Here is a 20,787-nt window from a genome sequence, read left to right on the forward strand (position 1 = left end):
GCCCTGGTCCCTGGGGCTACCTGGTGGGAGGTGGGGTATTCCCAGTTCACAGGAGCTGACCAACCCTCAGTCTCCTCTCCAGGGCCCTCAATCACCAAAACAAACCTCCAGGCTCCAGCTCAACCCTCACCCCAAGTCAGCAGAAAACCTGTGGTCACTCCTGGGGAGACAGAGCCCACTTGGGTGGTGGGGCCCCCCTGAGATGTTTCTCCATCAGGTCAAAGATGAAGCCTTCTTCCACCTGTGGCCAGAAGATGGCCCCTAAGGCCCCTCTGCCTCCTCCCTGCAGCCCCTTCTTCCCTCCTCCCTCCTCTACCGTTAAGCTCCCCCTGATCGGGCTCCTTCACGTCAGCCCTCTGTCTCACTATATCATCCAGGCTGGAGTGCAGTGGCGCAATCTTGGCTCACTGCAACCTCTGCCTCCTGGGTTCAAGTGATTCTTATGCCTCAGCCTCCCGAGTAGCTGGGATTACAGGGGCGCACCACTATGCCCAGCTAATTTTTTGTATTTTTAGTAGAGACGGGGTTTCACCATGTTGCCCAGGCTGGTCTTGAACTCCTGACCTCATGTGATCCACCTGTCTTGGCCTTCCAAAGTGCTGGGATTACAGATGTGAGCCTGTTTTTTTTTGAGGCTCTTGCTATGTTGCCCTGCCTAAGCCTCCTAAGTAGCTGGTATGACTCACCCCCCGTGGCCTTTGTCAGCCTTCTTGTTGGGTAAGCACCTGCGTAGTGATTTACAGCCGCTGTCTTATTATTTTTCCTGTTTGTAGAAGAAGAAACTGAGGCACAGAGAGGGAAACTTGCCCACATGGCTGCAACATTGGGCTCCCAACCTCGGTGGCTCTGCTTCCTCTGGGACCATAAAAGGGCCTCACCTTGAACCACTCTGGCTGACTGGTTCGAATGGCCCCCTGTCCACGCTCTTGGGGAGGCGGTGTCTCCCCACATCAGCACATCCCCTCCCAGCAGTGGGGCTGCCCTGGTGGCCTCTTGTTGCACAGTGTTCTGAGGCCACTGTCTTTCTGGACGGTTTGGCTGCCCCCAGCGCTGACGGCTCCCTCCATCCAGCGGGCCCTCCCGTCTCCTTCGTGGGCTCTCGTTCCTCAGGCCACTCCTCAAATGCCACTGGGGCTCTGTCTGCCCTCGCCTGAGCCCGGAGGAACCGCTCTCTGCTTCAAGCCCTGGCCTCTGAGCGGCCCTTGGCCCTCCGCCCGATCTTAGGCATCTCCCTGCTTTGCTGTGGTAAAGCCCTGCCTTCCAGCCTCCACGGCCAGCATTCAGCCCAGCCTCTGTGTGCCTCTCATGGAAGGATGTTGAGGAAGGAAGGAGGGCTGGGCTGAGTGATTGCCCATGGTCCTGGGCATTCCTGGGGCAGTGGAGGGCATCAGGAGTGGGCAGTCCTCAGATCAGGAGAGGTGGAAGGCAGGCAGCCTCCAGTGGGGCCATCCGCCAAGGCGCTTAGGATGAGTTGGCCGCTATTTAGGGTGCTGTAATATTCATGAAGGGAAGATTAGATATTTAAATTTATTCAGCAATAAATGTGTCTCAGTGGGGAGCATTCCTCATGCTAAACAAACAAGCAGGCAGGGGCTAATTAATTATTTACAGGGACATGAGGAGGCCTGTGGCCCGGGGGACCAGGAGGGCAGCTGTGCCCCTGCTGAGGGCAGGGCACCCTAACCTGCAGGTCTGGACCTGCTCCTGGTCTCTCTCTGCTCCCCCATTCCCCCTACTGTTTCAGGTGTTGGTCTGTGGTGTGTACTCTTTGAGATTTGTCTTCTCAGAATTTCTGGTCATGAGATTGCTGGTGGTTTGGTGCAAGTCACTTTACCTGAGTCTTAGAGCTCTGGCCTCAAGAGAGTGCTGGGGGCTGAGAGGGGTGGCTCATGCCTGTAATCTCAGTGCTTTGGGAGGCTGAGGTGGGAGGGTCACTTGAGTTCAGGAGTTTGAAACCAGCCTGGACGACATAGTGAGACCCCATCTCAAATAAAAGAAAGAAGAGTGGGGGGGAGCACTGAGATATACTGGGAGGTGTCAAGGGGGATGGAAGACTGAGGGCCAGGGGAGTTAAGCAACTTAAGTTGTCCAAGGCCCCACAGTAAGAAAAGGAGCAGACACTAAGATCCACATTATTTGTTTATTTATTTAGTTAGTTAGTTTTTGAGACAGTTTTTTGCTCGTTGCCCAGGCTGGAGTGCATTGGCGTGATCTCAGCTCACTGCAACCTCCGCCTCCTGGGTTCAAGCAATTCTCCTGCCTCAGCCTCCTGAGTAGCTGGGATTACAGGCACGTGCCATGATGCCTGGCTAATTTTTGTATTTTTAGTAGAGATGGGGTTTTGCCATGTTGGCCAGGCTGGTCTTGAACTCCTGACCTCGTGATCCGCCCACCTTGGCCTCCCAAAGTGCTGGGATTATAGGCGTGAGCCACCGCGCCCGGCCAAGACCCACATTATTAACCCTCATCTTACAGAAGTAGTGATAGGTTCAGAGAGGCAAAGCCACTTTCCCAGAGCCACACAGGAAAGTGTAAGGCCTTGCCTGGGCAGCTCTCGCCCCTGCCCCCCACCTTCCTAGACTCCTGTGGGCCCCAAGAGCACGGAGGTGAGCAGGAAGGGGGGCCTGGGCAAGGTTGTGAGGGTGAATGGGGCCTGGGCTGGCTGGGTCTCCGGCCTGCTGCCCTGTGACTGCAGCGTCTGGCTCTGCCTCTCAGGTGCCGAGTCTCATACCTCTCTGGCTCAACCTCACGCCTCTGAAATGAGCTTTCGGGGGCTGTATGGGAGGATTCCCTTTTTACAGATGGGAGGCTGAGGCTCAGCCACGGACTTCACAGGCAGGGGATTCCTTTGCCTTGTCATGCTCTTGGGGGCCTTGTACCCCAGGGACTGGCCGCACTGCCAGGGTGGAGATGCCCCTGAGAAGGCAGGCAGGGGGGGCTGGGGACAGAGGGCCTTGGGGAGGCAGAGGTGTGAGCTGGGGGTTGAGGGAGGGGTGTGTCTCCCCTCCAGCCCAGAAAGGACCAGGGGTCTGGGCTCCAGGGACCACTCCCGCCTGGACGGGCTGGGAACAGCCTGGAGGGCATTGGCAGCCGAGCCTCGGTGCAGCCCGTGCTGGTTTCCCTCTCCGGAGGAGGGCTACAGAAATACCAGATGCCAAGGCAGAAAGGGGCCAGGCTCCCCAGGGAAATGGGGGAAACTGAGTCTCTGAAAGGGTACCAACTGCGTCAAGGGCAGACATCTGACCTGCTGCCCCGGGCTTCTAACCCTGCAGAGGGAAGATTTAGCCACAAAGCCTGGATAAGTGACCTACCCAAGGGTCTTGCGCTCTCTTCTCTCCCAGCCCACTCCTCATGCTCCACCTCTGGCTTCTATTCAACTCCTAGGCCAAGACCTGAGCAATACCCCATTGCCGGAACCATCTTTGCTTCTGCTCACACCCTCCTGGTCGGCCATTCAATCAACAAACTCTAGCCAGCCCCAGCTCTGTGCTAGGCTTGGGCTCAGCCCAGTGGGGTGCAGAGCCCATCCTCACCAGGCCCCACCCTCTCGGTGCCAAGGCGGGTGGCTGCCCCAGGGAGAAGATGGATGGACGACAGTTCTGTGATGTGATCTGAAATTCATTACGGGGTGAGATCAGCTCCTTAAATGGGGATTTGAAAACATTAGGGCTTCATTATGTACACAACGGCAGTGCCTCATTCATCATGCAAAAATCACTCCCGTTATTAAAAATGCCTGTGGCAGCTGCATGCCGGGGCTTGGTGGCATCGTGCCCGCTGGGGGCAGAGCAGGAGCTCCACAGCCCTGCCTGGTCAAAGCTGTGGCCACGGGACAGGGGCCCAAGTCCCAGCACTCCTCTTACACAGGGGCCAGCTGCGGGGTGGGGCGGGAAGTGAGGTTCAGCTCCAGGGACTTAGTGCCTCAGTTTCTTCATCTGCAAAATGGAGATGCTAATGATGCCTCCCATAGGGCTGGGTAAGGGTGTATGAGATTCTGCAGGGAGAGGTTCAAAGGGCGCTGGTGGCCATGTCGTGAGTACTGAGAATGCCTGGCTGCCATTGGCACCATCATCATCAACTGGGGTCAGGCAGGGGTGGCAGGAAGGCCTGGGGGCCCTTCCTTGGGGAAGGGCATGTGCCACCTGTCATAAAACCTCCCATGGCTCCCAAGGGTACATGGAATAAAATCCTCAACTCTAACAAAGCTTTCAAGGACTCTCTGGGGCTCCCTGCAGCCTCCCTCTCAGATGAATTCACTACGTCCCGCACCCCTCCTACTGGTTCCAAACTCTGCCATTCAAAAAATGCGTACCAGGGCTGAGGGGCAGCGTGCCACGTGCCAGCCCTATGCAAGGGCCAGGAGTCCTGTGGCGGCAGTTCTAGGGATGGGACACGCAGCTCTAAGTTGTGGGCGTGGTGAAAAAGGAGAAGGGGAAAATGGAGCTGGACCCGAGGGAGGAGGGAGGGGCGGGCGCTGTTCAGAGGATGAGGTGGCCCCTCCGAGGAGGTGGCGTTTGAGCAGAGCCCTGAGTAATGAGAAAGAAGCGGCTTTGGAAGGAGATGGGGAGGAGAGTCCGGGAGGAGAGTCCGGGCGGAGAGCTCAGGAAGGACAGAGCCCTGTGGCGGGAACAGGCCGGCGGATGAGGCTGGGAGGGAGCGCTGCCTCCACAGGACCTCCTGGGAGGTGTGAGGAATCGAGCAATTGGGAACTGATTCGAGCACGGTGGGAAGTTTCCAGCAGTGGAGAGATGTGTTCTGGTTCGGCCTCTGGGCCCTCTTCTGTTCCCTCTTCCTGGCACGCCCTTCCCTTCTATGCTGAAGCACAGCCCCCACCCCTGCCCTTTGCCCGACAGCCCCACGCCAGAGGGCCCCGGCACGCCCACCCTGCACACACAACACCCACCAGACTGGCACAGGGACAGGTGCGGGGACTGCTGAGCCCTTCGGGCTGCCTGCTGCTTCTGAGTTCAGCCCTGCTGGGGAGGGGAGGGCCGCACACATTCCCGCCTCCAGAGGGCCGAGGCTGGCCACAGGCCACGGAGCTCACGTTTATCTGTTCGCAGAGCAAGGCCACGGCTAATCGGAGCAGCCGGAGCTGAGCCTTTTCCTAGCGGCCGCGGGAAGCAATCACGGATTAGCAGCGGCCGGGCGATGGGAGATAGTGCCAGAGCAGGGCGCGGAGCGCTTTCGAGCCGGGCAGGAGTCGAGTGCCGAATACTTAGAGGCCTGGGCGAATCCTCCCGGGCCTGCGGGTCTACGAACAGAGAACCAGCCAGAGCCAGAGAGGAAGAACGACAGGAGAAGGGAGAGGGAGCCAGACAGAGGCAAAGCGTGGAGGGAGAAATGGAGAAAACAAGAGAGAGAGGGAGGTGGCAAGAGAAAGACCTGAGGGAGAGAGGCAGGGTTGTGGGGGAGGGCGCTCGGCTGGCCTCCAGGGTCCCAGCATGTGTGTGAGGAGGGACGGGCCCTGGGTGGCGGCTTCTGAGCAGGTGAGGGAGTCTGCGGTGGAGCCTGGGGAGAGGCGCGAGGTCCCACGCACACATAGGCGCCCAGGGTTGGGGTGCGGGTGAGGGACAGGGAGTGTTGTCCACATGGCAGGCCTTCACTAAACACAGCAGTGGACGAGGTGTCGGAGGGGCTGCCCTGACATGGGAAGGCGAAACTAGGCAGGAGGGTTGCGGCAGGAGGGCAGAGGAGCGCTCGGGCCTGAGAGCAGCATGTTCAAAGGCCGGGTGCTAGGGGAAGACAGTGAGGGAAGCCCAGCCACCCTAGCTTCTCTTGGGCGGGAAGCAGCTGCTAGGCCCGGGTGTAGGAGACACACACATGGGCTTGCCCTGCCGGCGCAGGGTGCAGAGGTGCACAGGGCCGACGGCATGGGGGCAGGGGCAGCTGTACCCACACAGGCAGGCCCGGCTCCTGCAGTTTGAGTGGGGTCGCTGACCTCAGGAAGGCCCTGGACAGAATGTGGGGAGGGTGGGGATGGGGTTCCATCCTCTCCTGCCCGCCTGCCGGGGACCTGCCTGACTCCCTCCCACCCACCCTCGCACCCCAGGAGCTGACCCTTTGGGGCACTGGCCAGGCCGGAGTAGAGATGGCGGCCACGCAGCCAGAGGAAGGCGGCCCTGAATTAATCTGTCACTAAAGCTTGGCCGTGGCAGGCGCAGTCATGATTTAGATGAATAATTGAAACGCTCCGATACATTTATTATCCCTTTAGTGCAAAAGTGGCAGAGAAAGACGAGGGGTAATTGAAAAAGAGCGCACAAATCTCCCCGAGAAAGCTGGCTCCTTATCACCGAGTAAACATTTCAGTCCTAATAAACAGGAGAGACACGCGTCAGGGCTCTGTCGATTCCCATCCTGATTTAGGACCTGCCTCCCTTCTTACCATACAATAGGGGAGTGTTTTAAAAAATGTTTTTATTGAGCCACTAAAAGCTTTCCAGGAGGGAGGTGGGAGAGAGGAGGGGGCCTGGCAGACACCAGGCCAAGGGTCTGTCGGGAAGGCTGGTGGCTGCCCCAAGCCCATCAAGCCTTCCTGAAGCAGACACAGGCCCTCTGCCTGGGGGACCCCTCCATCCTGCTCTACCTGCAGAACTCCTATTTAGCCTTTGGGACCCAAGTCAAGTGCTCCCTCTGCTGGGAAGCCTCCTACCAAACTGGGTCTCCCTGAAGGCAGAGCCAAGTCCTGAGTCCCAGCATTTGGCATTTGGCATAGCTCCCTCAACTCAGAGAGAGAGCCCCAGAGAAGAATGGGTAGTAGGGGAGTAGGAGGACTTCCCTGGGACTCACTGCATTGCCAGCACCATCTAGTTCGGCCCCAGGGCCTGGTGGGTGGGGGTCCAGGCCCAGAGTGAGGCAGGCACAGGAGTCCTGTGCCCTCCAGGTTAAGTCCCTTTAGCCCCAGCAGCCCCTGGGGGCTCTCACTGCATTGGGGGTGCCCGGGAGACTCCCTGCTCTGCTCCCCTAAGACTGCAGCCCTCTCCTGCTCTAAATCATCGCACATTTGCTCGGGCCCCAAAGCCCTGCAGGCCAGTCCCAGCCCCATCTTCTGAGCCCCCGTGGCGCCAGCCCCTCCTGGCAGGAACTCCATGCCACCACCCACACCAGGGTGTTGGCCAGGGAGTTGGCCTGGGTTTTGGTTGGTTGTTGCCCGGGGTATTGGTTGGGGTATTGGTTGGGGTGTTGGCTGGGGTGTTGGCTGGGGTGTTGGTTGGGGTGTTGGTTTGGGTGTTGCCTGGGGTGTTGGTTGGTGTGTTGGCTGGAGTGTTGGTTGGCATATTGGTTGGGGTGTTGCCCAGGGTGTTAGCTGGGGTGTTGGTTGGGGTGTTGGCTGGGTGTTGGCTGGGGTGTTGGCTGGGTGTTGGCTGGCATGTTGGGGTGTTGGCTGGCATGTTGGTTGGGGTGTTGGTTGGAGTGTTGGCTGGTATGTTGTTTGGGGTGTTGGTTGGAGTGTTGGTTGGAGTGTTGGCTGGGGTGTTGGCTGGGGTGTTGACCGGGGTGTTGGCTGGAGTGTTGGTTGGGATGTTGGCTGACATGTTGGTTGGGGTGTTGGTTGGGGTGCTGGCTGGCATGTTGGTTGGAGTGTTGGCTGGGGTGTTGGTTGGAGTGTTGGTTGGGGTGTTGGGGTGTTGGCTGGCACATTGGTTGGGGTGTTGGCTGGCATGTTGGTTGGGGTGTTGGCTGGCATGTTGGTTGGGGTGTTGGCATGTTGGTTGGGGTGGTGGCTGGCATGTTGGTTGGCATGTGTTGGTTGGGGTGTTGGTTGGGATGTTGGCTGGCATGTTGATTGGGGTGTTGGTTGGGGTGTTGGCTGGCATGTTGCTTGAGGTGTTGGCTGGGGTGTTGGTTGGAGTGTTGTTTGGGGTGTTAGTTGGGGTGCTGATTGGCATGTTGGTTGGGGTGTTGGCCAGGGTGTTGGCTGGCATATTGGCTGGGGTGTTGGCTGGCATGTTGGTTGGTGTGTGTTGGTTGGTGTTGGTTGGGATGTTGGTTGGCGTGTTGGTTGGGGTGTTGGTTGGGGTGTTGGCTGGTGTGTTGGCTGGCATGTTGGTTGGGGTGTTGGGGTGTTGGCTTAGGTGTTGGTTGGCATGTTGGTTGGGGTGTTGGCTGGCATATTGGTTGGTGCAAGTTGGTTGGGGTGTTGGTTGGGATGTTGGCTGGCATGTTGGTTGGGGTATTGGTTGGGATGTTGGCTGGTGTGTTGGCTGGAGTGTTGGGGTGTTGGGGTGTTGGTTGGCATGTTGGTTGGGGTGTTTGCTGGTGTGTTGTTTGGGGTGTTGGCTGGAATGTTGGTCGGGGTGTTGGCTAGGATGCTGATTGGGGTGTTGGCCAGGGTGTTGCCTGCTGCCCCTCTCCATTGAGGGACTGGCAGGCTGGCAGTCCCCAGGGTGAGGTGATGGGATGGGGGTGCCAGACTGAGATCTGTGTCCCCAGCTCCCAGGGCACACAGAGGGTGCCACTCACTGCATCACAGATGTTAATTATTTACTTCAGAGCAGGAAGCTCTTCTAGGGTCTCAGAATCTCCCATAACCCTGCCCTCAGGGAGAGTCCATTCCGGTGGGGAGGCAGGTAATGAAGAACAAACACAAAACACAAGTAGGGAATCAGGGCTGCAGGACGAAGACATGGAGCAGGGGGGTGCATCAGGGTTTTGGGCAGAGTGGCCAGGGCAGGCAGGATGGCCCTTGTGCTTGTTCGAACAATGGGTGGCTGGTCATGGGAGGGGCGTGGGTAGAGGCCTGAACTCCTGTAGGAGGGATGTCTAGGGACCCCATGGGAAGATGGGTGTGTCTGGGCAGAGTCAGATGGGGTCTAACTTGGTCAGGTAGGGGATTAGGACTGGATGAACTCAAAGGATGGTGGGAGGAGCAGGGATATAGGGGAAGGCAGAGCACCTCTGGGGACCAGGCTGGGCTCCATTCCAGCCCCAGTCTCGTCCCTACCACAGCCCCCTCCCCACCACCTCCACTGTGTTCCAATCACATTAGCAGAATGACAGTCCCAACAAGTGCTGGCGGCGGCTCCATAAATCTCAGCCCACGTTAAAAGGTTGGACTCCAGGCCTACTTCCTCCAGGGGCACCCGCCTGGTCCATCTCTGCATCAGTCAGGTTGTGTGAGAGGCCTGTGCCAGCTGCTCCTCACCCCTAAATGCTGGAAGGGGAACCAGAGAGACCTCCACCGTACCTGTGAGTGGCCAGGGCAGGGCCCCTCCACTTCCTAGAGGGAGGTCACAGGCCATCTGTGAGCCACTCCTGGATTTGCCAAAACATCTTTGGTTTCCACCTGCTGCCCTTAGGTAAGCCCATTGCTTAATGTGTAGGGTCATCTCCACCTTTACCTGTAGTTCATTCATTCAATAAACTTTTTTTTTTCTTTGAGACAGGGTCTCGCTCTGTCACCCAAGCTGGAGTGCAGTGGTATGATCTTGGCTCACTGCAGCCTCTGCCTATGGGGTTCAAGAAATTCTCCTGCCTCAGCCTCCTGAGTAGCTGGGATTACAGGTGTGTAACACCATGCCCAGCTAATTTTTGTATTTTTAGTAGAGACAGGGCTTCACCATGTTGGCTAGGCTGGTCTTGAACTCCTGACCTCATGATCTGCCCACCTCAGCCTCCCAAAGAATTGGAATTACAGGCATGAGCCACCACTTCCGGCCTTAATGTTTATGTTTTTAGTAGAGACGGGGTTTCACCATGTTGGCCAGGCTGGTCTCAAACTCTTGACCTGAGGTGATCCACCCGCCTTGGCCTCCCAAAGTGCTGGGATTACAGGCATGAGCCACCATGCCTGGCCCCTTGTTCCTTGTGTTTTGAGACAGGGTCTAACTCTGTCACCCTGGCTGGAGTGCAGTGGCGCAATCATGGCTCACTGCAGCCTTAACTGCCCGGGCTCAAGTGATCCTCCTCCCTCAGCTTCCCAAGCTATGACTACAGGCACGCATGATACCATGGTTGGTTTTTTTTTTGTTTGTTTGTTTGTTTGTTTTTTGTAGAGATGGGGTGTTACTATGTTCCCTAGGCTGGTCTCAAATTCCTGGGCTCAAGCGATCCTGCCTCGGCCTCCCAAAGTGCTAGGAGTATAGGCTGGGATTACAAACATTTATTGAGCACTTATTTTAAGTGCCAGCCCCAGTTCTGGGTGCAGGAGATACAGTCTTTCATTTTCAGGGGGTAGAAGACAAGGAACACAATATATGAGTAAATTATACAGCACATTAGAAGGAGATAGGTGCTCAGAAAAATTAAAACCAGAGCAGGGTGGGGGCTGGGGGAGTGCCAGCATGGGGCAGGAGAGGCAGCTGCAATTTCAGCTAGGGGCCAGGGTGGCCCCCCCAAGAGATGGCATTCAAATCAAGGCTGTCGGAGTGAACGGAGCAGCCGCATGGACAACTGGAGCAAGGGCATTGCAGGCAGAAGGAACTGCCAGGGCAAAAGCCTGGAGTCAGGAGTGGGCGGGGCCTGTCCAGGGAGGCCAGGGTGGCCAGAGCAAAGTGGAGAGGGTGGCAGCGTGGAGGTGACTGTGAGAGGTGGCTGGGGACCTAACGGGCCATGCTAGGAACTTGGCCTAGGCCCTGAGTGAGATGAGAACCCTGGCAGGGTGGTGGGCAGAAGAGACTCAATGAGCTGACGTGGGACTGAAAGGCCCACCCCCTTTGTGATCCTTTATCTTCCTGAACTGAATGGCTAAAGATCTCGCTCCTCACAGGCTCTCTGGGATCCTGGGCTATCTCCCATCTCCCCACCTCTTGGCTGGGCTCCAGCCATTCCTGTGTCAGAGCCTCCCTCTCCTCCACTTCCAAGCCTTTGCCTGCGCTGTTCCCTCTGCCGGGGACACCCTTCCAGCACTCTTCACTGGGCTCACACCTACGCGTCCCTCGGATTGCAGAGGAGGCACCACCTCCTTCTAGAAGCCTTCCTGATGCCCAAGCAGGGACAGGCACTCCTCATCAAGCTCCTACAGTGCCACTCCCACCCCCACGCCCACACCACAGATCACCCTGTGTCTTGGTGGTGCTCTCAACTGCACTGGGAGCTCAGGGGACAGGGACCAGGCCCATCTGTGCCCGGCAGTACCTGTCCTGGCACCCAGCTCAGGGCCCCACACACAGGGGTGATGAATGAACGGAGGAAGGGCAGGGTGCTGTGGGTGGGACACACAGGTGTCAAGTCTGCAAAGTGTCCTCCAAAAGGACAGGCTTTGGAAGAGGGTCCTAGGTGGCCTGTTTTCAGGACCACAGTCCCTGGCAAAGCCCCTCATTCTGTGAGGCCTCTGGGGAGCTGTGACCTCCATGGGGACAGCTAGAGGAGAATGGGGAGGAGGGAAAACATCTCAGCCACAAACAGACCCCCATTCTGCATCCTGGCTGGTCACCGACAGCTCTTAACGCTGCTCTTATTTATTCCTGACCTTCACGCCCCTTTTATTTTTCCCCCTTTTAAAACCTGGCCTGGGCCCCGCCACCGCTGCTGTAAACACCGACCCCGGGATTTATCCGACGGCGCATTAACCCCTGGCCCCTGGCTCACCAATCATCCTGCTGCCTGTGCAGACAGCGGGCAGCCCGGCCAGCTGGGGGCTGAGGGATGGGGCTGAGGGGCTGGTGTGGTCTGCCCTAGGTGGGCTGGCCATGGAGACAGGTGCTGGGGGTACAGGGACACCCCTGCTTGGTACCTGTGACCTGGCCTGTATCCCTTGCGGCCAGGTCCACCCTGACCTCTAACCTCCTGCCTGCCTGGCCCTGCCAGAACCCCTGCTCCGTGGTGGTCGTTAACAATGGCAAACACGGACATCGCAGGGCTGAGAGCTGGCAGCTCTCTCCCTGACTTTCCGAGCCCTGTCCTGGCTGCAGAGCCCGAGGTCCAAGGGTAGGGCAGAGATGATAATTTTGCCCTCACAGGTAGGGAAACTGAGGCCGAGAGGGACAGAGCTGCCCAAGGTCACAGGGAGATCAAGGTCAGGGCTGGGCTTTTTCCACCACACTTGTGGCCCCTGCCCAGTTACAGAGCAGGAGGCCTGCGTTCAGAGCGGTGGGGAGCTGGCCCAGGGTGCCTGGTGGTGAGGGTGCCAGGCCTGCCATTCAGGTCTCCAGCTCTGGGGAAGGGAGGCGCCCTGTGATGTCAGCGGGGAAGGTGGATGGCAGTGAGCTGGGCGCCGAGGGCGAGGGGCAGGGGAGGAGCAGACCCAGCAGGGGAGATGCCACACCCCACCCCCACCCCCACCCCCATCAAGACAGAAGTTCCACTCACCACCACCGCCTCCAAGCAGGGAGCTGTTGGCTGCAAGAGAGAGGGAGACAAAAGCAGATCAGTGGGGAAGGGGCTGTGGCGGGAATATCAGCCTTGAGGGGAGGGTGAGGTCAAGATGGGAGCGGGCTGCCAGCTAGGTTTTCAGACTTGGGCACAGGGTCTTCCCAGCCCTCTGGGGTGGTGGTAGACAATGGCGAGGAGGGAGGAGGTTCCTCATGGGCCTGGGGTTTGTAGGGTGGCAGGGCTGGGGACACAGGAGAGCCATCAGAGCCTGCCTGCTCACCCGGACGCAGACACATGTGGGGGTCCAGAGAGGCAGATGGCTCCCGCCACGGCCCTTTCATTCCATCACTGTTTCGCCCACAGTATCTCCTGAGGCCGGTCAGCGCCAGGCCTGGTGCAGGGATGTGGGGAGGAAAGGACAGGTCCCCGTCCCCAGGGCTCACAGCTTCCGGCAGGGCACAGCCTTGAAGCCACTAGGAAGCAAACTGCACCTTTGCGACCGGGCTAAGTGCTGCCCAGGGCCAGAGCTGGAGGACTGAGAACACGGAGCAGCGCTGGGGGGCTGCAGAAGGGGGCGGGGGCAGGGGCGGGGGCGCCCAACTGTGAGAGGGACAAGGCGAGCCGGATAAGGGGCCTGGAGCACCACTACTGGAGCCAAGGCCGGATCAACATCAGGGTGACCGGGGCCATGTGGCCTCGTGCCTCATTTTCCCCATGTGGGAGAATAGCCCCACCTCACCAGCTGGTGTGAAGGCCAGTGGAGGGGGGTCCTCAGCTCTGAGCCCCGCTGCAGGAAGACCTGGGTCCCTGTCCCCTCCTTGGGCTAGGGGTAGTGCTGCCAGGCAGAGCTGGACTGATGGACAGCTTTGTGGCTGCCACCTTCCTGCACAGCCCTGTCCATCTCAGTCTGTCCGACCGGCTGCCCCCCGCCACTATGCAGCTGACATGGGGGCAAAGTGAGGCTGGCAGCCCCTCTCTGCTGGAATGCCAGAGCTGTGCATGCCAGCGCTGCCCCCAGCCTGGGTTCCAGCCCCCATCTGCAGCCTGAGTCCGTGGTAACTGCCAGAGCTCATCAGGGAAAGCAGCGGGTGAGGCCAGGCAGGTGCCGCCCAGGCCCAGATGCTGCCCAGGTGGGAGGCCAGCTGCGCCCGCCCCTCTGCCGAGGAGTTCTGGCTCCCAGACAGGGCCTTCAGCTCTGCACACAGCTTTGCTACCCACCCCATCTGCCCAGCCCATTGCAGCCCTTTCTGTAGAAAGGATGGGGGGACACACAGCTGAGCTGGGCCAGCCAGGCTGCAGGCCCAAGATGCCGTGAGGACGGCATGGACGCTGCTAAGTGGTGTCGGGCGGCTCTGAGTGGCTGGTCTCCCAGAGCTGACAGCTCTTCGCTTGGGGAATAATTAATTCCACAGCCCGAAAACCCAGGGCTGCAAGTTGCCGCGTTACTTGCGAGATTAATACAAGCAGCTAATTAAGATGGAGAGGCGAGGAGCGGCTGGGCGCTCCCAAAGCAGGGGTGGGGGCCGCGGGAAGTGAGGGGGAGGTGAGCTGAGTGGTGCCAGCGAGGCAGTGGGAGCATGAGCCGGAGCCGGAGCCAGAGCTGGAGGGAGAGCAGGAGCCGAACCACAATGGGGTGCCCAGGTTGGCCCGGGACAGGCTGCAGAAGGGTGGGCCCCTCAATGACTCTGGGTGGGGCCTGCGCCCACAAATGCACATTTCTTTTTTTTTTTTTTGAGATGGAGTCTGGCCCTGTGGCCCAGGCTGGAGTGCAGTGGCAGCATCTCAGCTCACTGCAACCTCCACCTCCCAGGTTCAAGCGATTCTCCTGCCTCAGCCTCCTGAGTAGCTGGGACTACAGGCATGCGCCACCACACCTGGCTAATTTTTTGTATTTTTGGTAGAGACAGGTTTTCACCATGTTGAACTGGTCTCGAACTCCTGACCTCAAGTGATCCGCCCGCCATGGCCTCCCAAAGTGCTGGGATTACAGGTGTGAGCCACCGCGCCTGGGCACGAATGTACAGTTCTACTGACCAAGACTATTTGCTGGGTGTATACTGGGTGCTGGGCACAGATGGGCCCATTTATTATCGTAACAAAGCCACAAGGGAGGTGCGATGGTTCCCATTTTACAGAGAAGGAGACTGAGGCTTAGGGAGCTTGATTCATGGGGTGGCAGCAGCAGAATTGGAAGAGTCTGTCTGACTCCAAAGCCAAGCCACAAAGCCAGCTGACCCCAGGGACGCTGTCTGAGGGTTGGTCAGAGGGACTGCCTTTTCCTGGCCAGGGGTGGGGCCTGCCTTCTCGAAACCAGGCAGAGCACCCCGCAAGCCCCAGATGCAGCCTCCACCCACTCCCCACCCCAGCAGGTCCAGCCGCAGAGGCGAGGGCTGGGCGTCTGGGCAGTGCGACCCCAGAGCCAGTGAGGGAGGAGGGGGCATCTCAGGTCTCGGTCCAGCTCCAGGCCCCTCGGCCTGGGCAGTCCTGGCAGCGGTTGGCAGCTGCCCTCCTTGGCCCCTCCCCACCTCCCCCCATCACCTCTCTCTCTTAATTAACACCAGCCACAAATGACCTGGCTCCTGCTCAAAGAGGGCGCCATGCCAAATAGGTTGGCAGCGAGCCTCGAAGGGGTGGTAGGGGAGGGGCGCTGACCTACCGTTCTGCGGGCCCCTGTGGGAAGGTGATGCCATCCCCCTGCCCACCTGGCACCCCCCAAACTCCACTGTGTGTGGCCTGCACTGTGCCTGGCAAGGTGAGTGGGGTGAACTGACCTGACGCCAACCGGGCCAAAGCCTAAGGAGGGGGTGAGCTGGGGGCAGAGGGAAGACTTCGCTGGGTGAAGCTGGGGGAGGCCAGGCCAGGAGATGTGATTTGCCACAGGTGGGAGAGAGTGGCTGCGGCCCAGTGCTGGGGGCTCAGACTCAGATGCACAGAGGACCTGGTCCCAGGCCTGACCCACGCGCAGTAGGTGCCCCGGGAGGCCAGTCTACTGTGCCCCCTTCTCTAGCCCCCTGTGCCTGACGTCCCACGGGTGGGGGCTCTAGGGGGCAGGTGGCCAATCTGATGGCTGGGACCCAGTTCCTCAGCTCCTCTTTTCCCTGGGTCCCCGTTCTGGCCCCTGGGCCTCGACACCCGGCTGCATGGTTTCCCCATAAAGCTGCCTCCAAGGCCCGAGAGCTGGGCCAGGCTGTGCAGAGGAATGGCCTGGAGGCTTGCAGAGAAGAGCCTAGGGCAGCTGTGCCAGCCGACGCCAACAGACAGCCTTCCGGGAGTGGCCACCCAGCCCACCCAGCCCAGGGCAGGGCCTCTCGGGTCTCCCTGCTCCTCAGGCCTCCGTGCACCCCAACATCTTGGCCCGTGGCTGGCCCTTTTCACCTCAGCTAGTCCCTGGCCACCGGCTTGAGCCTCTAAGTCCCCTCTGTACTGCACCACCCCCCTCAGTTTGCTGGGAGGCTCTGGTCCTTATACAACAAGTCATCAACCCAGTTTCTAGAGGAGGAAACTGAGGCTCACAGAGTACCTGGGGAGTGGGGGAGATGCAGCTGGGCCCAGGAGCACTGGTTGTCACAGCTCCTTTTCTTGACCCCCAACATGTGCATCTCAAAGGGCTCTTCTTGCTGAAGGCGTAGTGGCTTCGGGCAGGCGGTGGCCACGTGAGGTGGGGGATGGGCACTGGACTTCGAGTCCAGGCTGGGGCTCATGACCCGGCCCCACCCAAGGGACCCAGACCTGCTCCCAGCAAACAGGGGTCTTTGAACGCCATGTGGGGCTGAGTGGGGGACCCGAGCCTGGCCCTGGGAGCTTGGAGGGGCACAGTTTGCTTTGGCTCTGGGTGTGGGTGGGGCCTCCCGGCAGCAAGCACATCCTGGAGGCTGTGGGGCGCTCTAGTCTGTGGTCTGCTCTTAGAGTCGCCTGTCGGCCCCCACTGCAGGCCGAGGCAGCCCGGCCCCATCGGGATCCCCCCGCCCAAGGACGTGCCTGCGCCATGCTCCCTGGGACTTGATTAACTGGCTCTGAGCCCGGTGCTGCGCCTGTGACCTTGGGGTGGCACCCCTCAATGCCAATCACTGCCAAGTCCTCTGTCCCCTGCTGGTGGTCCCTGGGGACTGGGGGCCTGGAAGCCTCAGTCTCCGTCTCCCACACACCCCTCCTCCTGGCCCTCCTCTGCCCCAGCACTTGCTGTCCCTGAGGGCAGGTGCAGTAGCTCCCCAGTTTGTGCCCCTGCTCCCAGCCTAGTTAGAGGCTGGCAGGTGTCCACTGTCCAGCGAAAAGGAGAGGGCCAGACCTGAGTACTTGGAAACGACAGGTCACAGGAGGCCCGAGGCACAGGTGGCACCCGGCCCCTCCTCCATGCTCCACACAAAACATTTGAATTCAGTGCTAATTGGGTGACAGGGTTGTGCTGGGCAGCAGGCACAGAGAAAAGAACAGTATGTAGTCCCTGGGCCTTGGAAGCTTCCAGTCCTGACCAGAGGGGTAGCTGGGAGCAGGCTTGAGAGCTGCCCTGGGCATGCTAAATGCCGTGGCAAGGGGAATGGGAGTGTGTGGGATCTACTGAAGTCTGCAGACTGGGAAGGCTTCTCAGAGGAGGTGGCATTTGAGCTGAGGCTTGAGGGATAAGAAGGAAAGGCATGGAGGGAGGGGCACAGGGACGTGCATGAGGAGGGCACCCTACCAGCCAACACCTCACTGAGAGGGCAGCGCCAGCCTCCTAGGGCCCAGGCAGGGCCAGCCTCCCTGCTGGGTACAGTACGCACGTGCTTAGGGCCCATGACACTTTTAGGGGCCCACAAAGATGTTGTAGTTCTTTTAAAATCAGAAGAAAACAGTGAACTTTTAGGTCAAAGACAATGTTATCAGATACAATATTAATACATTTGTCTTGATGCTAACCAAGTCATAAAATATAATTTAAGATATTTTTTATGGAGGAAAGGGACCAACAGGGTGGAATGCCTGGGCCCAGGCTGGGTAAGCTTGGTGCTTGCACAGCTCGTTTAATCCTTTCCCTGTTTGGAAGATGTGATTACAAACCCGTTTTACAGATGAGGACGCTGAGCCATGGAAAGTGATCCTCTCACAATGTACATTCGGAGAGGAGGTAAACTCTCCTATTTTGCCTCAGCTGCCCTATGAAAACCCTCCCAGTGGGGAGCCCTGGGGGCCTTGGGATCCTTAGTGAGAAATGAGAAATCCCTTTGCTCTTAGGATAAAGACTGGCTCCTTGTAGACCCCCAGGCCCCATCGACCATCTCCTCCCCTCCTCCTCTCCCTCTGCCATACATATGGTCCTCAAACTTGCCCCATACTCTCCAGCCCCAGGCCCTCCGCATAGACTCTGCCATGGCACCTCTGCCTGGAGGAGACCCTCATCATCTCCCACCTCCTCAGGTCTCCTGGCCCCCGGTGATGCTCTCCTGGGGGGCCATGAATCGCTATCACTGCCTCCAGAATCCCCTCCCAGGTGCCTATCTTTTTTTTTGGAAATGAAGTCTCACTGTCGTTCAGGCTGGAGTGCTGTGGTTTGATCTCGGTTCACTGCAACCTCTGCCTCCAGGGTTCAAGTGATTCTCCCACTTCAGCCTCCCAAGTAGCTGAAAGTCTAGGTGCAAGCCACCATGCCTGGCTAATTTTTTTTATTTTTAGAGATGGGGTTTCACCATGTTGGCCAGGCTGGTCTTGAACTCCTGAGCTCAGGTGATCCACCCACCTCGGTCTCCCAAAGCGCTAGGATTACAGGCATGAGTCACGGCGCCTGGCCCCCAGGTGCTTATCTTGACACCCCCACTCCTGCCCTGGGGTGTCTCCCCCATGGTTCTTCCTCGGCTCTCAGCACAGCCCCTGGCTCACAGCAGGTGCCCACTAATGAGTTCCTGAAGGATCCCATGGACATTACAGATGGTGCCCAGAGTCACTCAGCTGGATTTGAGCTGGGTTTGCCTGCCTGACTCCCAAGCTTCAGCTCTCTACCATGGGCCATGCAGGGGAGCCCACCCTGGGGCCCTCCGGAGGCAGGACCTGGGCCGGGAGCTGTGTAGGCGACAGCAGCTGCTCCAAGGGCAGTGGCAGGAGGACCAAGCCATGAAGGTGCTCAGGTGCAGGAGCTGCCTCTGCTGTTCCCTGACAGGGACGAAATCCTCCAGCCCAGGGAGGGGGGCTGCCGAGGGCGGTGAGGGGCGCTGTGTGGGGGCCAGGACATCAGAGGAGACGCAGTGACCCGAGGAAAGCGCTGAGCAGGTTCCTGGGCCAGGGAGAGGCCGAGTGAGCAGGCACAGCGGTGACTTTGAGGCGGGCACGGCTCACCTGCATGTCCCTGGAGGCCGCCTCCACTCCCCCTGCTTGCTGCTCTGCGCCTCACCCTGGCCTCAGCTGCCTGGAGGGGCCCCAGCCAGGAGTGGGGGGCTGGGGGCTGCTCCCCTAAGTCACCCAGCGTCCTGGCCTGGCCTTCATTCTCCCCTCCCCCTCGTGAGCCGGATCTCAGCCTTCTGTCCTCTGACAAGTGTGCAGCCAGCCCTACCGTGTGCCGGGTGCTGGGACACGGATGGGCAAAGCCCTGCTGGCACGTGCATCATCTGGCCGGGAGACCATCAGGAAAGACAGCATGAGAATCAACTTGCACAAGAATCCCTGTGAGTGCCAGAGGCTGCTCAGGAAATGCAAGGGAGTGTGGCGGGGCGGGGGATGTGGTGGTGGCGGGCAGTGGATCTGGAGGGGTGGTGGGCGGGGCCTGCTGAACCCTGGAGCTGGTGTGAGCAGTACAGCCAGGCAGGGGTGGGGGATGAGGAGCAAAGGCCTTGAAGCCTGGGGGCTGAGTGAGGAGCAGGGAAGGAGGACAGAAGTGAGGGGGGTCAGGCAGGAGCAGCCCCTGGGGGGCCTTGAGAGCCTTAGTGAGAAATGGGAGCTGCTGGGGGGTTTAGACAGAGGAGGGATGAACTTCACAGGGAAGGGACTGGGGGCACAGGTGGTAGCAGGAGGGGCCTCCTGGCTACTGCAGTGTCCGGGTGACCCCTGCCTTCGGGATGCCTCTCAGACTTCCCCTGGGGATAGTAAGCCTCCTGGGTGCTCCCGCAAAGTGCGTCCCCAGCATCCTCCTCACCCTCCCCGAGCCCAGATCCTGCCCATCAGCACAGAGCCTGGCACCTCCAAGGGGCTCCGTGACTGCCAACTGTCCCATCATCTGACCAGCTGGCAGGCCTGGCCCCACAGGGGGCTTAGGGGAGCGGGATTTGTTCTTGGAAACCGATGCCCCACTTCCTGCAGGCCAGCGGTGGGTATCCGTGTGACCTGAGGGCGAGTCGTTTAAAACATGTTTTATATTAGAAACACCCCGCAGATGGAATAAAATGTGAAATGTGCTAGATTTTGAAGATAAAATAAGAGACTTCAAAGGCATTTCAAGCTGTGAGAGCAGTTGCTTGTTTGACAAGCTCTGTCCCCCCAGGCCAAGGTCACTGTCCTCCGTGGTGGGGTGGCCCAGGTGGAAGGTGGGAGACTTCCTGGACATTTTCCAGACTGGGGAGCCAGGGGAGCAGGGGCCTCACTGGAGGGTGAGGGCTCCCATTTATGGGCACCAAGTGCATCCCCAGCAAGCTTCCACATGGATTTTTTTTTTTTTTTTTTTGGATGGAGTCTTGCTCTGTTGCCCAGGCTGGAGCACAGTAGTGCGATCTCAGCTCACTGCAACCTCTGCCTCCTGGTTTCAAGAGATTCTCCTGCCTCAGCCTCCCGAGTAGCTGGGACTACAGGCATGTGCCACCATGCCGGGATAATTTTTCTATTTTTAGTACAAACGGGGTTTCACTATGTTGGCCAGGCTGGTCTCAAATTCCTGATTTCAAGTGATCCATCTGCCTTAGCCTCCCAAAGTGCTGGGATTACAGGTGAGCCACCACGCCTGGCCTCCACATGGATCTTTGACCATCATCTTTGCACGTGCTCACACACCCTCCTGCCCCACTTACAGATGGGGAAGCTGAGGCCCAGAGAAGAGAAATGACTTGCCCAAGGCCACAGACTTCAGTGGGAGGAGCCAACATCCTTATGCCTTGCCAGCCCTGGTCCTGAAACCCCCAGCTGTGATCTTGGGTCAGACCCCACCTCCTGGGGCCTCAGTTTCCTCATCTGTAGGGGGGGTGATCATTTAACTGAGGCCCTTGTGAGGCATAGATGATAAAGTTAAAAATGCCCGTAAAACCTACAGCCTCATAGGGCTTCACTGTGGCAGTGGGCCCCGAAGCAGGGGGAGCGGTTCCTGGGAGCAGAAGGTCCCAGCACCCCTGGTAAGTCAGGGAGAAGGATTTGAACCTCGCTGGTCCAGGGCTAAGCCCCTCACCACGTCTTCTCTGACAGGAGCCTGGGAGCTGCTCAAAGCTGCTGGGGGTGGTACCCAGCTGGGCATCCCCACTAGATTCCCCTCAGTCTCCTCCTTCCCCCTGGGCCCATTCCAGGCCCTCCTTCCCCTAACTCCCCTGTACCTCAGAGCAGCCTCCTTCACTCCCACACACCTCCAGGTGCTCCCTGCCCGTTCACCCA

The 20,787-nt window shown here is 59.0% G+C and overlaps 1 protein-coding gene across 3 annotated transcripts in view; it reads right to left on the minus strand.

The window, feature by feature from the left end:
- Positions 1–20,787, minus strand: part of MACROD1 (mono-ADP ribosylhydrolase 1) — a 169,643-nt gene that overhangs the window by 4,316 nt on the left and 144,540 nt on the right. For 2 of the 3 annotated variants that reach the window (XM_055233505.2, XM_055233585.2), the window contains exon 4: positions 12,253–12,282. The exons of the other annotated variant lie outside the window; for it this stretch is intronic. In XM_055233505.2, the coding sequence (XP_055089480.1) occupies positions 12,253–12,282 (30 nt within the window). The remainder of the gene's footprint in view (positions 1–12,252; positions 12,283–20,787) is intronic. 3 annotated transcript variants of the gene reach the window in all.

Source organism: Symphalangus syndactylus, chromosome 1, assembly GCF_028878055.3.
Source record: "Symphalangus syndactylus isolate Jambi chromosome 1, NHGRI_mSymSyn1-v2.1_pri, whole genome shotgun sequence".
NCBI classification, from domain to species: Eukaryota; Metazoa; Chordata; class Mammalia; order Primates; family Hylobatidae; genus Symphalangus; species Symphalangus syndactylus.